The sequence below is a fragment of the Syngnathoides biaculeatus genome, chromosome 5 (assembly GCF_019802595.1).
Source record: "Syngnathoides biaculeatus isolate LvHL_M chromosome 5, ASM1980259v1, whole genome shotgun sequence".
Taxonomy (NCBI): Eukaryota; Metazoa; Chordata; class Actinopteri; order Syngnathiformes; family Syngnathidae; genus Syngnathoides; species Syngnathoides biaculeatus.
This window is the reverse complement of record NC_084644.1, coordinates 23904975-23918813: the sequence shown is the minus strand read 5'-3', so window position 1 is coordinate 23918813 and position 13839 is coordinate 23904975. Positions and strand designations below refer to the sequence as shown.

Below are 13839 nucleotides of genomic sequence, written 5' to 3'. Positions count from 1 at the left end.
TGACGATAAATCTCTCAAGCTCTGAATCTGAATCTTGAAGCAACGCAACGGGTTGCATCAATGCAGGGGGTGTCTAACGCTCAGCTCTGCTTCCCTCAGATAGAAAAATGTTCTATTCTGCACTGTGATGCCGTGACATCAGAAAGCTCCTCCAATGGGGGAGTGATTTCTATATGCAATTTTGGCAGACCTGTACAATAAAAGATGAGGAAATCATAATAATTGTGGTGTCCCAACACCCTGAACTTTGGACAATCAGCAAAATACTAAGACATCTGTGCAAGAGAGTTTCAAATGCTCTTTCAAATCTACTTGATCAGCCTGTAATACGTGTTGAAGCGCTCTTCTTGGAACTAGAAAGCGCCCAAACGAGTTCAAACTTGGAGATCCTGCCTTAAAATTAGTATGTGGCCTTCACATTCTCTCTCTTTTGTCATGTAGCCTGCAGCATCACATCCTCTTCCTTAAAATAAGTTACATCTTTCTTTTTCAACAATGACAAATGCATAATGCGATTTGCGATCCACTCAACAGGGAAATCCTTCAGAATTTTTTTCCAAGGTGTTATGTCGCCATTTCTAAATATGGCTGCAACCCATTGTCGTTGTCATTGCTTTTTGTGTCAAAATGCAATGACGACGACAATGGGGCTTTCACACATAGCAAGTCCAGTGTGAAAAGGCTTTCACACTTTGGTGGGTATCATTCCATAAATGCAGTGGATGTGATACTTTTTTTTCTGCATTCGATAAATTTTCATTATTATGATAACACGTAAAGATTTGGTTCCATAGATCCACACACCTGGGACACTTTTGGGAAAGTTGACCATTTATGAAGTTTGCTAGCCCATGAGGTGACTGGCTCATCCTTCTTTTCCTTTCAGCTTGTCCCGTTAGAGGTCGCCACAGCGTTTCATCTTGTTCCATGTTAGCCCATCTCCCACAATTTCCTCTCAAACACCAACAGGCCTCATGTCTTCCCTCAGAGCGTCCCTCAACCTTCTCTTTGGTCTTCCTTTCCTCATTTGCCAATATACTCACTCTCTTGCCCAAACCATTGAAGTCTGCTCTCTTTAACTTTGTCTCCAAAACATCCAACTTTGGCTGTCCCTCTAATGAGCTCATTTCGAATCCTATCCATCCTGCTCACTCCTAGCGAGAACCTCAACATCTTCATTTCTGCCACCTCCAGTTCTGCTTCCTGTTGTCTCTTCAGTGCCTGTGTCTCTAATCTGTACATCATGGCTGGCCTCACCACTGTTTTATAAACTTTACCATTCATCCTAACATACTCTTCAGACACATAACACACCATACAGCTCCGCCAGCTGTTCCAATTTACTTGAAATCGTTTCTTTACTTTCTTATCACAATCACCATTACTCTGGATTGTTGACTCAATTATTTGAAGTCGTCCACCCTCGTTTTAATGATGGTGGGGTGAATTTTTGGAGGGATCTATACCGAGGAATTAATTGTAGGGTGATATGGTCCAAAGTGTCTAAGTGAAATCACATCACTAATCAGACTAAACTCCTGTTTCAGGTCAGATCACCAAAATTAAATAATTTGAACTGCATGAGGTGGGTCAAACATTTTGGGTAATCTTCCACGAGCGTCTGACAGTACTCTGCTGGAATCTTGGCCCATTCCTCCTGACAGAACCAGTGTAACTGAGTGATGTTTGTTGGTTGCCTTGCTCACACAGCTTTTCAGATCTGCCCACAAATATTCGATGGGATTCAGATCTGGGCTTTGGGTTTGCCACTCCAAGACATTGACTTTATCCTCAAGCCACATTTTAACCATTTTGGCAGTAAGTGGAAAGTCATTGTCAATTTTGAAGTTCCATTTGCACCCAAGCTTTAGCTTCCTGGCTGATGTCTTGAGATTTTGCCTTAATATTTTCATGTAATGTTCTTTCTTCATGATGCCACACATTTTATGAAGAGCTCCACTTCCTGCTGCAGCAAAACAGCCCCACAACAGGATACTGCCACCTCCAAGCTTCATAGTTGGTATGGTGTTGTTAGGTGTACAAGTGTTCTCCTTTTTCCTTCAGATGCAATGTTGGTCATTATGGCATAACAGCTCCACTTTTAGTTTCACTAGACCACAAGTCATGTCTCCAGAATGGGTATAGTAATCCCTCTTTACTTAACGCTTCACCTATTGCAGATTCAGTGCATGTTGTTTTTCTACTCCCCCCAAAACAAAAAAAGCCAGATCGGTTTACAGCATGTACTGTATTACGTGAGGTACATTGATACAACACAGATTGATACAAGGCGACATCCCCGGCGTTACATGTGGACCAACGAAGACCAATGGGTCCTACTTCCTGGTTTTTCACATTTCGCAGGGGGTTCTGGTCCCCATTAACTGTGAAAAATGAGGGATTGTTGTAATGGCTTCATTCTCAGTGAGTGGCCTTCCAGCCCATGTCGGTGGAGGATTCGTTACACTGTGGATAATAATACGTTTTTACCAGCTGCATCCAGCATTTTCACAAGGTCATTAGCTTTTGTTCTGGGGTTGATTTGTACATTTTAGACTAAAACACGTTCATTTCTGGGGCACAGAGCCCATCTCCTTTCTGAGCGGTGTGATGGCTGGACATTTCCATGTTTATACTTGCATACAATTGTTTGAACGGATGAACGTAGCACCTTTTAAGCATCTGGAAATTGCACCAAGGATGCGCAATACTTGTGGAGCTCCACAATTATTTGATTTCCTGGCTGATTTCTTTTGATTTCCCTATGATTTTAAACAATCCCCAGTTGTGCTATCAATTAACTCACGTTATCAATTAACCTATCAAGACTTTCCAAAGCCATGATGACATAATCTGGGCTTCCCCATGTTCTTTAAAGACATAATACTTTGTGTGTTCGTAAACTCTAATAAATTCTCTCTCCCATTGTTGTGGCGTTTAACAAAGTTAAATTATTTTGGTGCTCTTGACTGACCTGAAAAAGGAGAGGTTTAGTCTGATTTGACTTCAGACCCAGACAAAAAATGAAATGTGTTTTTGCACAGTGTATGTAAACTTCTGGCTTCAACTGTACATACATAACTGGTGGTATACCACGTTTTAGAAATATACCATATAGTAGCAGTATATTTTGTATGTCACAAATGCACACACAATCAATATGCTTATCAGGAAATCTCAAGTGTATGCATCATGTATAATTTATTATAGGTCACTTGATCAGAGACTTGGATGGAAATATGCCTCTATAATTACCTCAGCAATTGTAAAAATAGCATCTACTCAAGAGTAACTCAACTGAACCATTCTGGCATGGGAAGAATTATTTTTTTCTGTTGTTGTTTGACGGGCTGCAAGGTAATAGCTCACATTTTTTCATTTTATTATTAAATGTATTCTGTGCTGTCTGTGTAGTCAGTGTGATTATTTTCACCCCTGCTCTAATATTATGTAGTCCAGCTTGCTACTTCTTGCACTAACATTTGTATGTAAACAAGCTTTTATTCTGTCGAATCATGCTCTAAGGCTTTCGTAAACATTCGTTATCCCCCAAAAAATCAGACATGCTAGATTTTTCATTTTGGCGTCAGGCTAAATTGTTGGTCGTGAATGATGTTACACTACAAGTAGTTTTGTCAGTCAGACCTGATCTGGGAAAAACAGCCCACAATAGCTAATTGGGTCAGTATCAGGGCTAAAATCCTTTAGTCGGATCTAGGCATTAATTGAAAATTAGTTACTTCTGTCTTGGCATAATGTAGGGTCTTATAGTATGTGTGTCTGATCTGTGTTGGTGGTATATTACATGTACCCTATTGTTTTATATATATATATATATATATATATATAAAATGTATCGTAAAATATGATATTGTACTTTCATATAAAACATGTTACATCTACTAATTCCAGATTAAGTTAATTCAGTAATTGTTGTCCACGTCATCTGTTCCAACTCCACCCTGCTTCTACATGCTGCTCAGTCATGGGCCTTGGAGTCTGAGCCTGTTGCTATAGCAACCACTCACAAGGGCAAGAGATGAGAGAGTGGGAGAGTATGCTGACGTAGCATCAGTGGGTGGCAGTAAGATGGCAGTGCTCCCTCTCATTGGCTGTTAGAATTGGCTCACCCTTCCCACTTTACTGTGTCATCAGATCTGCTGCAAAACCCGTGACTCCTGCTGCTTTCTCTGTCACACACTGCATCATTGGATTTATTGAGTCACAGTTAAAGATGCAGTGGTACACGTGCAGAGCTAATGCTGGGACTGAACAAGGGATGCTACAAACGAAAAGCCAGTTATCCTAACTGTAAGACAAGATGCTGATTTTTGGCAGACCAGATGTTTTAGAAACAGCAATTGATGGATGGGGCAACAGAAAATAGTGACAGTGACTGTGGAGATAGAAAAGTGGACACAGATTAAAGGATGCTACTGCCTATTTTTATAACAATGGAGTATTAGTGTGAGACTTCAAGAAAACTGATGACAGTTAACAGATCAGGGGATTGTTCGGAAGCATGGAACCAGAAACAATATGGAGCATACTACCCTGACAGCAAGCTGCTAATGAGTGTGGGACCAAAAGGACCTGGGATAAAATTGGAGCAATTCTTTTGTGGGCCAAAACACTGGCATCTAGTTTCCACAAACTATTCTGGGATAGCAGAACCGGACCTTTTATTGACGGACAGATACTGTACAATTAGAGGATATAAGACCCCAGTGACAGCTGGTCTTCTCAGCACATGCTGGGGTGTTGGATTGACCAAAGATATTGGAGACAATAAATTACAACTGTCTCTCTGAGCAGTGAGAATGAAGAGACGAGGCCAAAGGTTTGTGAAGGGAGACTACTATGAATTGGACTGGTACTATGAAGAGTGTGCTGATGGTAAGACAGTCTTGTGTATTATATGTGATATGTTCTCAAACTGCAAGCAGAGCAAATGTTATTGGAAATTCATTGGTGGGGGGGGGACAAAAAAAAAAGTTCAATACTTTGTCAGATTATCTACCTCAGAGTAGTAAATGGGACAATAGTTGGCAGTTGGCTATTTTGTTTATTTTTGAGTTATCATACACAGAGAGAGAGAGAGAGAGAGAGAGGAGAGAGAGAGAGAGAGAGAGAGAGAGAGAGAGAGAGAGAGAACTCTGCGTAACCTCTTCTGAATGTGTGACGTAATGCAGGTCAATAACTACGTCCTCTGACTTTGTATATGTAGTACAGAGGAGAGAGAAGCATGGAGCAGGATTTCATTTTACAACTACATTTTAACATTTGAAAATAATCTATTATGCTCATTGTATAAACTTGATATGTTCGTGTTTAACACAGGTAGCAAAATTTATATTAAGGCTTTTTCTTCATAGAGGTAGGCACCTGAATTACCGTGGGGCTGTTGTGTGCAGCTCTTGACAATTTGTGGGTATATTGTACTAAGTTTCTTAACATATTGTACATACTATATCCCTTCGTGTCAACTCCCAACACTTACATGAAAACATACCAGTAAGTAATTGGTTGAAAAACTATATTTAACCTTGTTCTAATCGTTCTACAAATTCCTACACAGAAGAACTGTGTGCTTGATTGGCTTTCCCTCGTCATGTAACCTGTATGACGAAAAGCTTTGGGTTGCTCATAGCAGTGATTGGTCTATTAGTTCTCCCTTTACCTAGCATGTTCTTTCAGTCTTGTATGTGTGCTTCATCGCCCCGCCCCTTATTAAGCAGATTGTTTCAATTACCTCCTCAGTGTAATCAGTTTAGGATTAAGGAGAATCACAATTTTGCATCTATGTTGGTGTAAAAAATCTGTTACGTAACTACTGGAAGTACTGTAGCTTTTCCTCTCCTTTATGTGTATATACTTAATATTCAGTTGAGGCCACCAACCTTGAAAATGTACCAAACAAATAGATTCAGGAGTGTTATTGATGTGTTATTATAACAATTTCATATGCTGATGTGGGGCAACACTGAAATGATGTGAAGTTTTCCATTTGTTTTCCAAAATACAGACAGGATTAGAAAACAGTTGGCTAGGTGTGAGTCTGAGCTATTAAAGGAGGGGATGTTTAAGTAGGTTGGCTTATATTTAGTCTTATGATTTCCACACTACTGAGATACGTTGTAGCAATGGGTCAACTTTTATATGCCACTTGGTTCTCATCTCAAATGTATTGAAGTATTAGTATAAATGAAGAAGTGATCGCATTTAAAACCAATTTGGTTTTGCCACTTTAATTTTCCAACGAACTAAAATCGTGTTTCTCTACATCTGCATAGTAACATCTTATGTATGTAATTGATGTGGCTACCGCATTCATACATCTTTGAATATGATTTTGGTACTAACTTGAAAATTAAACACTGCTGATTAATAATGTCAGGGTAGAACTCAATAGTCTGTATGTACATTCCCACTAAAAATGAATTGGTTTATCTTGGCCCACTAATTCACAATGTTTTTAACCAGTTTAATGTTTTTTGCTTGCTTCTGCTTTCAAATAAATAAAAACAATAATTCTAGGTCTGAACACATTGTTAGTTCTGTTAGCTTTGATGTGTATGGTAATGTATTAAGTTGTAGGAGTTGTGTATAATTCTTCTGGGGGATTGCTGAAAAATATAACTTTTCCAGCAGATTTAATCAGTTTGGTATCGTGTATAATACTGAATGTTGTGGAGGTATTTATGAACCAATTTGTCAACCAAAATTCAGGCCTGTGACTGACAAATCAGAAATACTGGAATAAATTAGTGATGAGAAAATCATTACTTTCATAATTATTTTTATCTGTACCCGCATTATTGGACACAGGTGGACAAAATTATTGGCACCCCTCTGTGGTCAAAGAATCACCCATAATGGTCAATAAAATAACTTGAAATTAACAAAAGCAGTAACAAAAAGATCTAAAATCAACTAAAAGAATATCACACTGCTTTTTCAAATCAAATTGTTTGTTTTACCAAATGGGCATCATCATCATCACAAGAGCAATCTGTCCAAAAGGTAGTTATAAAAAAATGAGCATTCAACAGGCAAATTGTCAGTTGCCCCAGCCGAAAGAGCAGTTTTTATAATCTTTAAGAATAATTTTAAATTATACTTGTGTAACCAGTCCTTGCAATTTGAGGTCATTTAGTTGCTTTTTCCAAGCGAAAGGACCAGCATAGCTAAATGTATTTTTCCATTATTCAGGTCCCACTCTGCAGACAACTGCCTGAAAGACGTTTTGGGATTAAATGATCTTTGAATTGCAGTTCAACTGAATCATTGAAAGAAACAAAGGAAACAATAATTTTACCCCTAAAAAAAATTGGAAACAATTTCATCATTGGGACATGTTTAAGGTTTGTCTTCGAATTGGCATCACAGATGTGTTTGAATGTGAGTCAAGTCATCAATGAGTCTGCCTATATAAAGGGTTACAAGTACGTAGTCAATGCTGTTTGGAGACATAAGATGTACAACACTGAACATGGACCACAGAAAGCCAAGGAAAGTGTTGTCTCTAGGGTTGGGCATTGAGAATCGAGAACCGGTTGGAACTGGGGCTAACATTCCTGTTCTCCCAGAATCCTTCAAATTAAAAAAAATTCACCTCCCACTTTTGATGACTATAATCCACTGACCCCAAAGAAGAACGTGGTGAAAACCAAGAAAAAAAGCAGTGAAAACCACAGAAGAAAAAATATACACAAACGTGCTTGTGCCCAATGGCAGCAGTGGACAAAAGTATTTTATCTTTGTGAACATGAATGACCGGGTGCCTCAGTGCAACACTCGGAATAGAATTAAATTGCGCAAATGAGGCTTTCATGATGTATGGACTGTTTTCATCTGACATCACTCAACTTCTGGTTTGGAAAACGGTCGCCATTTTGGATGGGTGAATTCGGGTAAACAAACCGTAACTGAGCAGAAATCAGTTCAGAAAGGCGTATGAATGGGGGTGCACTGCTATGTTATGTGGGTGTTGTAAAGCGTCTTTTTTTTCAACTGCCAGCTTTGATCAAGAGCCATTGTGACAACACTGAGCAGTTATCAACCAAACTGCGACAACTGTGGCTGTCTCGCATCAGCAGAGCCGGTCTAATAGCCAAATCATTCCCTTATGTCGGAGTTTGCTCTGAGTATTTTGTTCTTGGTAGGTATTGGATACCTTTTTAAAATTTCAGACTTACTTAGCAATAACTAAGTTCTGTGAAGGAGAAGTATTCTTTGGGGCCAAGGGCTTAGATAATGTGTGTGAATGCAATGCATGTCTCTCAAAATCTGTATTTTCTGTCAGTCCACGAAAGGAACTAAAACTGAACTGAATTCCTACCCCCCAGTACGCTATAATGAATCAGTCTTGATCTTTATTTCATTGTTTCACATATTCGGTTTGCACTTGCTTTTCTCATCCCTCCAAAATAATCGTTACGTGCACATGTTTGTAAAAATGAAAGTAATAATAATCTGCACCTCATTCGTTGGTATGATCAACATAATTTAACATAACGCTGACTTTAATCACGCGAATGAATACTTTCGAAAGCATTCACTTAGAAATGAAGTAGCCTCTGCCTACATATTTCAATTGTATTGTGCGGTATACCAAACTTGGCAGTGTGGAGACACACGTTGCTTACAATGGATACCACCGTATCACAAACCCAGCCATTGATGAAGTGGTTGCAGGCCTCCAGACCCTTTGTAATTCTTTGGTTGGTCCACGGTATAAGCGCTTGTCAAGAAGAGGAGATAGTTGACTATGTCTGGATAGGTTACCGACGCCCACAGGTCAATATTCTTGCTCCATTTGTGTTTCTCCAAGGCATATGGGTCAATATTGTCGATCAAAGCACATTTCGTATCATAATGGTTTCTTGAAACAACATCTAATGAGCCCCGATAACTTTCCAAAGTCTTTTTAGCCATCATGCGTTACTTTTAACAGTCGTACGAACATTTGTGTAACTCAGGTAGGTCTGTATGCAAAAGCGATAGTGAACCCATCCAACATGGTGGCGTGCCGATGAGGTCACGTGGTCGAAAACAGTCCATAGAAGTTACCTTCCGCTCTTAGCCTCCGCCTATACCACATAGAACCTTAATGAAGTCAATTGGGTGAGTTTGAAAAAATAAAATATATCTATGCCAACAATGAGCCAGCTAACAAGTTAAATGGTGGGTCGCACTTTTGCACTGATGCTTTTCACCATTTATTTTAGTCTTCAAAAGAGCTGATGACAGACAAAAAAGTGTGTGTGTGCATGTGCGTAACTGATTTTACTATACTGGAAGCCAAGTTGAAACAGCCGAAAAAACTTAAGTGACATAAAACTTGACCAAAAGTCAAACTAGAAACTTTACATGACAGTGAACTTGGAGAAAATCCACACAAACGTTGTCCCCCCACAGAATGACAAACACTAAGCTTGTCCCTCGTTTGTGGGTAGGGGAAGGAATCGATTGGTAGCATTTGGTTCCATTCATTAGTTTTTTTTCTTGCCATCTAGTGTTCTTTTGTTTTCAAAATTCATTATTGTTGTGTGAGGTTACTTTTCGAGCCAAAATACGGAGTTCCGGCTACAAGCTCAAAACAAGTGAAGTTAAAACTTATTCATACAAGCCATTTGATGTGAGGAAACATTTTAACATTGGCACATTGACGGCATGTTACCATAATTCACAGTTTTAACAGTCTTCGTAGAAATGCAGCCCTTTGGGGGGCACAAGCCAATTCCAACTGTAGGCCGGTCCTGAGCCCAAATGGAGAGGGTTACTTCTGGAAGGGGATCTGACTTTAAACTTTGCCAAACAAAGTTTTAACAGAGGGGTACTCATGTATTTCCAAATTACCGTGACAACTATTTTGAGTAGGTTATACTCATCAAATAAGAGTCTGTGTGCACATGAAAAAATAAGTATTTGGGACAAAAGTGAAGGTAAATGTCACCATAAAAACAAATGGCAAGGTGAACGCTGCAAATTGTGCTCCACTCTTTTGTTTGCATGCACCATTCCATCGAAACGGCCATTGGGTTGAGTTACTCAAGCGTGGGGGAGCTCACTAAGCTGGTGTCAGTTTGTGGAGCAATTTCAGCAATTAATGGGGGGTAATGAGCAGAAGGTTGAGCTCCTTGTATGTGACCAACATTTATTTATTGAGTACAGTATGTGGTTTGACATGCACCAAAACCTCAGCCACAAAAGAGATTTATGGCCCCACCCTAGAAAAAGGTGCATGACTGTTTTGTTTGGTGGCTTTGTTGTCACCAGAGAGACAGAACAGGACTGTACCAAGTAACTTTCACTTCAGGCAGGGGGGTAAAAGAATAGCCTTTATTATATTTCACACACCTCCAGAAACTTTACATCTCAGGTTAACTTTGCTTGTCTATAGTTAGGTGGAATGCTGTTGCTGCTTTTGAACACTCAAACATTTGAAAAGCAGTAATAATTTTTTTCAATTCCTTTAACCTTTTATATCTGATAGCTGGCTGGAGGGGGAGAAAACTTCTGTGTCCTAGTTTACCTTCATCTGATAATAGCTTGGGCCATGAACTGACTAATCACAGTGGAGGGGAGGAGTCGGGTTGTCTTATCACTGACACACATACAAACACACATGCAGACCAGAGGGCACAAATGACATCAGGCTAAAGAACTCACATTGCTGACTTTTTTTTTTTTTTTTTTTACTTGAGGGACCAACTTTTTCAAACATGCAATATGGACAATCGTAGTGACCACACGTCTGGATTTAAAATAAAAAATAAAAAATATGAATGCTCCTTTTTTACATTAACCCTGGAGTTGGCACAAACAAGCTAGATCAACGAGTAAAATGGCTTCAACGCAGGTAGGTGCCATGGAATTGCACCTGCAGCCATTAAGGTTCAGGAGTTAGCCTCTGCTGTACTTGAATGAGGGATGGCACTTCTCCCATTTACTGGTTCTGATGATGGACCGGACTGGCGTCAAGAAAGTGATGCAGAATTTGTTTATCTGCCGAGGCAAGAAAGCACAGGACAAGAGAAGGAAATGTTACACGTTTGTCTTGCAAGTCTGAAAGAGCAAGAAGAGGTAGAGGTGGATGAGATGGATGAAGAACAACCAGTTATTTCTGAAGGTAGTCTGCTGTTATGTTTTAGAATTTCGATTAAATGCTCATTTATGATTATGACCTGCCATATTTTTAGATGGAGGGATACTGATTTTAATTTGTTTTAAATACACTTTTTCATTGTCTGTCTTCTATGGGTGTATCTTACTGTATGTGCAAAGTGCAATGCTGGGTTCAAATGTGGTTTGGGCATTTTAACCCACTTTACAGAGGGCTACAGTTTGTGTTTTGGCCAAAATTCTGAACATAATTGGAATGTTTTGTGACTTGCTAGCTAAGCACAGCACGAGCAGTAAATTAAGTCTGAGTTTAGCACATCAGTGACCCAAGTCACCACATCAATGGTATTTCTTCTTTTTGCTTAATATGTGACAGTACAGTGGGGGTATGAATGAGGTGTATAACCAGTGTCTGTATTTTGTCGGCAGACTGTAACGAATCTTAAAATTCATGAGCAATCAGTAAATTGACATGGTCGACAGTACTGTGCACTGTTTCGTTTTTTTGTTTTATGACTAGCTTTCTGGCTGTGCATATGGGTTGTGCACCATTGTGTTGGTTGTCTTGGTGTTTGTTTTGGTTAAATCCATTGTACAGGCTACTGTCAGTTGCTCAGTAGCAATATTATTAGATCGGCTCAATTCAAGACTTTTCATTGTATTTGTCCTGCGCCTTGATTCAGCCAAGTTAATAAGTTTAATTTAGGCTTTATTTTTGTAGTAACAGAAAACAAAATGTTATCAAATGGTTGACTCAAGTTACCGATAGAATATTCAGTATGGTGTGTGTAAAACTCCAACTGAGCATTCTACATATTAAAATTGAAATCTACAAAATTTAGGTTACAGCTGCTATCATTGACAAGCATAAAACCTTTTTACAGCTTTTACTGAATAGGGTAAACCAGTGAGCAAAAATTACATTTAATTTTTTTATATACAGTAATTTCTGAACTATAAGCCGCGACTTTTGTCACACAATTTCAACCCTGCAGCTAATGCAATGATGGGGGTAATTTCTGCATGTTTTTTTTTTTACCGGCCGCCAGGGGCACTCGAGCAGAAAAGGTAAAATTGAGACAGGTGTCATATATGTGTTGAGGAAGACGCAAGTTTAATGTAACTTCGCACTTTGGGCATGAACAGACCCTCATCATGGAAAATGCAAGAAGCAATGCATATGACAGCTTTCAAGTTAAAAGCAACTGAGCAGGCCAATAAAGAAGGAAACAGAGCTGCTGCACGTAAACTTAGCATAAATTAATTGATGGTGAGACATTGGAAACGGCAGCCCGAAGAACTGGAGCAATGTGAAAAGACGAAAAAAGCTTTCAGAGGTTATAAAAGCAGGTGGCCCGAACTGGAAAACATTCTTGAAGACTGGTTGAACACACAGAGAACAAATAAATAAAGATTTAAAGAAAGGATAAGATAATAAAGGTAACGTATATTATTAAAACATTGAAAATTCTCTCTGTGTACCGTCTTTCTTTGTAAATATCTCATGTTTCAATGTGGGCACATGCTGCTTACAGACAGGTGCATCTTATGTACAATATATACTAAATGGTATTTCTTTTAAAAATGTACTGGGTGAGGCTTATAATTAGGTGCGCTCTATAGTCTGGAAATTGCGGTTGCTCTATATTTATTTTTAAGTCTCTCGTGTTCACACAGTATTTTTGTAGTAAATTTTTTTTTTTTTTCTAATTTTGCTAGACCTCAGATGAACCGCAGTCATCTGTTATGAAGTTATTGTAACTTTTAAGATTTTAGGCAAGAGGCATTATTTACCATCGGGATACTATGCAAATTCAACTTTATCACATTAACTCGGAAGTTTTTGTATTCATTTGTTTTCAAACTATTTCTTCACTACTGTCCTTGGGAAGCTCACCTGTGGCACACCAGGAAATATTTTTTTTTATTTGTGTCGTCAACCTCTGTTTTGCATTTTGGAAGGTCCCCAAATTAACATGTCAGCAACCTTGTGTATAATATGTGTATAATGTGTTGGATTTCCTGGTGCTGTGGAGTATTGTGCTGTTAGCATCCATATTAGGATGTCACACACCTTAAATATGTTGGAGAAATTGTATAACTTATTATACAAGCATAATTGGATATGTGGTGTGTAGGTGTGACACACAATAAAGTTCCTTTATTTTGGGGAAATATTAGAACAATCATTAAGCAGTTTTGCTAGACACCCTTAGTACTGTATTACCGTACAGTATTTAAGACATTATCATAATATGAAATCCATCCATCCTTTTTCCATACTGCTTATTCTCACTAGGGTCACGAGCGTACTGGAGCCTATCTCAGCTGACTCTGGGCAAGAGGCGGGGTTCACCCTGAACTGGTTGCCAGCATATTGCAGGGCACATAAAAAGAAAAAAGATCACACTGACATTTATGCCTACGGGCAATTTAGAGTCTTTAGTTAACCTACCATGCATATTTTAGAGATGTGGGAGGAAACCAGACCACTCGGCGAAAACCCACACAGGTGCAGGAATAACATGAAAACACCACACAGGTGAGGCCGGATTTGAACCCAGGTCCACAAAACTGTGAGGCAGATGAAATCAAATATGAAATATTGCCCAAGTTAATTGATATACACTATTTGTTCAAAGACTGTACGTATTTTTCAAAAGTACTGTTAAAATTAAATCAAGTGTTATTTAAACATAAATCGCATGTATG

At 38.9% G+C, this 13839-nt stretch overlaps 1 protein-coding gene across 2 annotated transcripts in view; it reads left to right on the top strand.

Annotated features, from left to right (window-relative positions):
• Positions 1 to 13839, top strand: part of LOC133500520 (trafficking kinesin-binding protein 1-like) — a 47292-nt gene that overhangs the window by 17720 nt on the left and 15733 nt on the right. The window contains exon 1 of one of the 2 annotated variants that reach the window (XM_061819288.1): positions 10722 to 11134. The exons of the other annotated variant lie outside the window; for it this stretch is intronic. Coding sequence (XP_061675272.1) covers positions 10936 to 11134 — 199 coding nt within the window. The 5' untranslated portion in view covers positions 10722 to 10935. Of the gene's footprint in view, positions 1 to 10721; positions 11135 to 13839 lie in introns of those variants that run through there. 2 annotated transcript variants of the gene reach the window in all.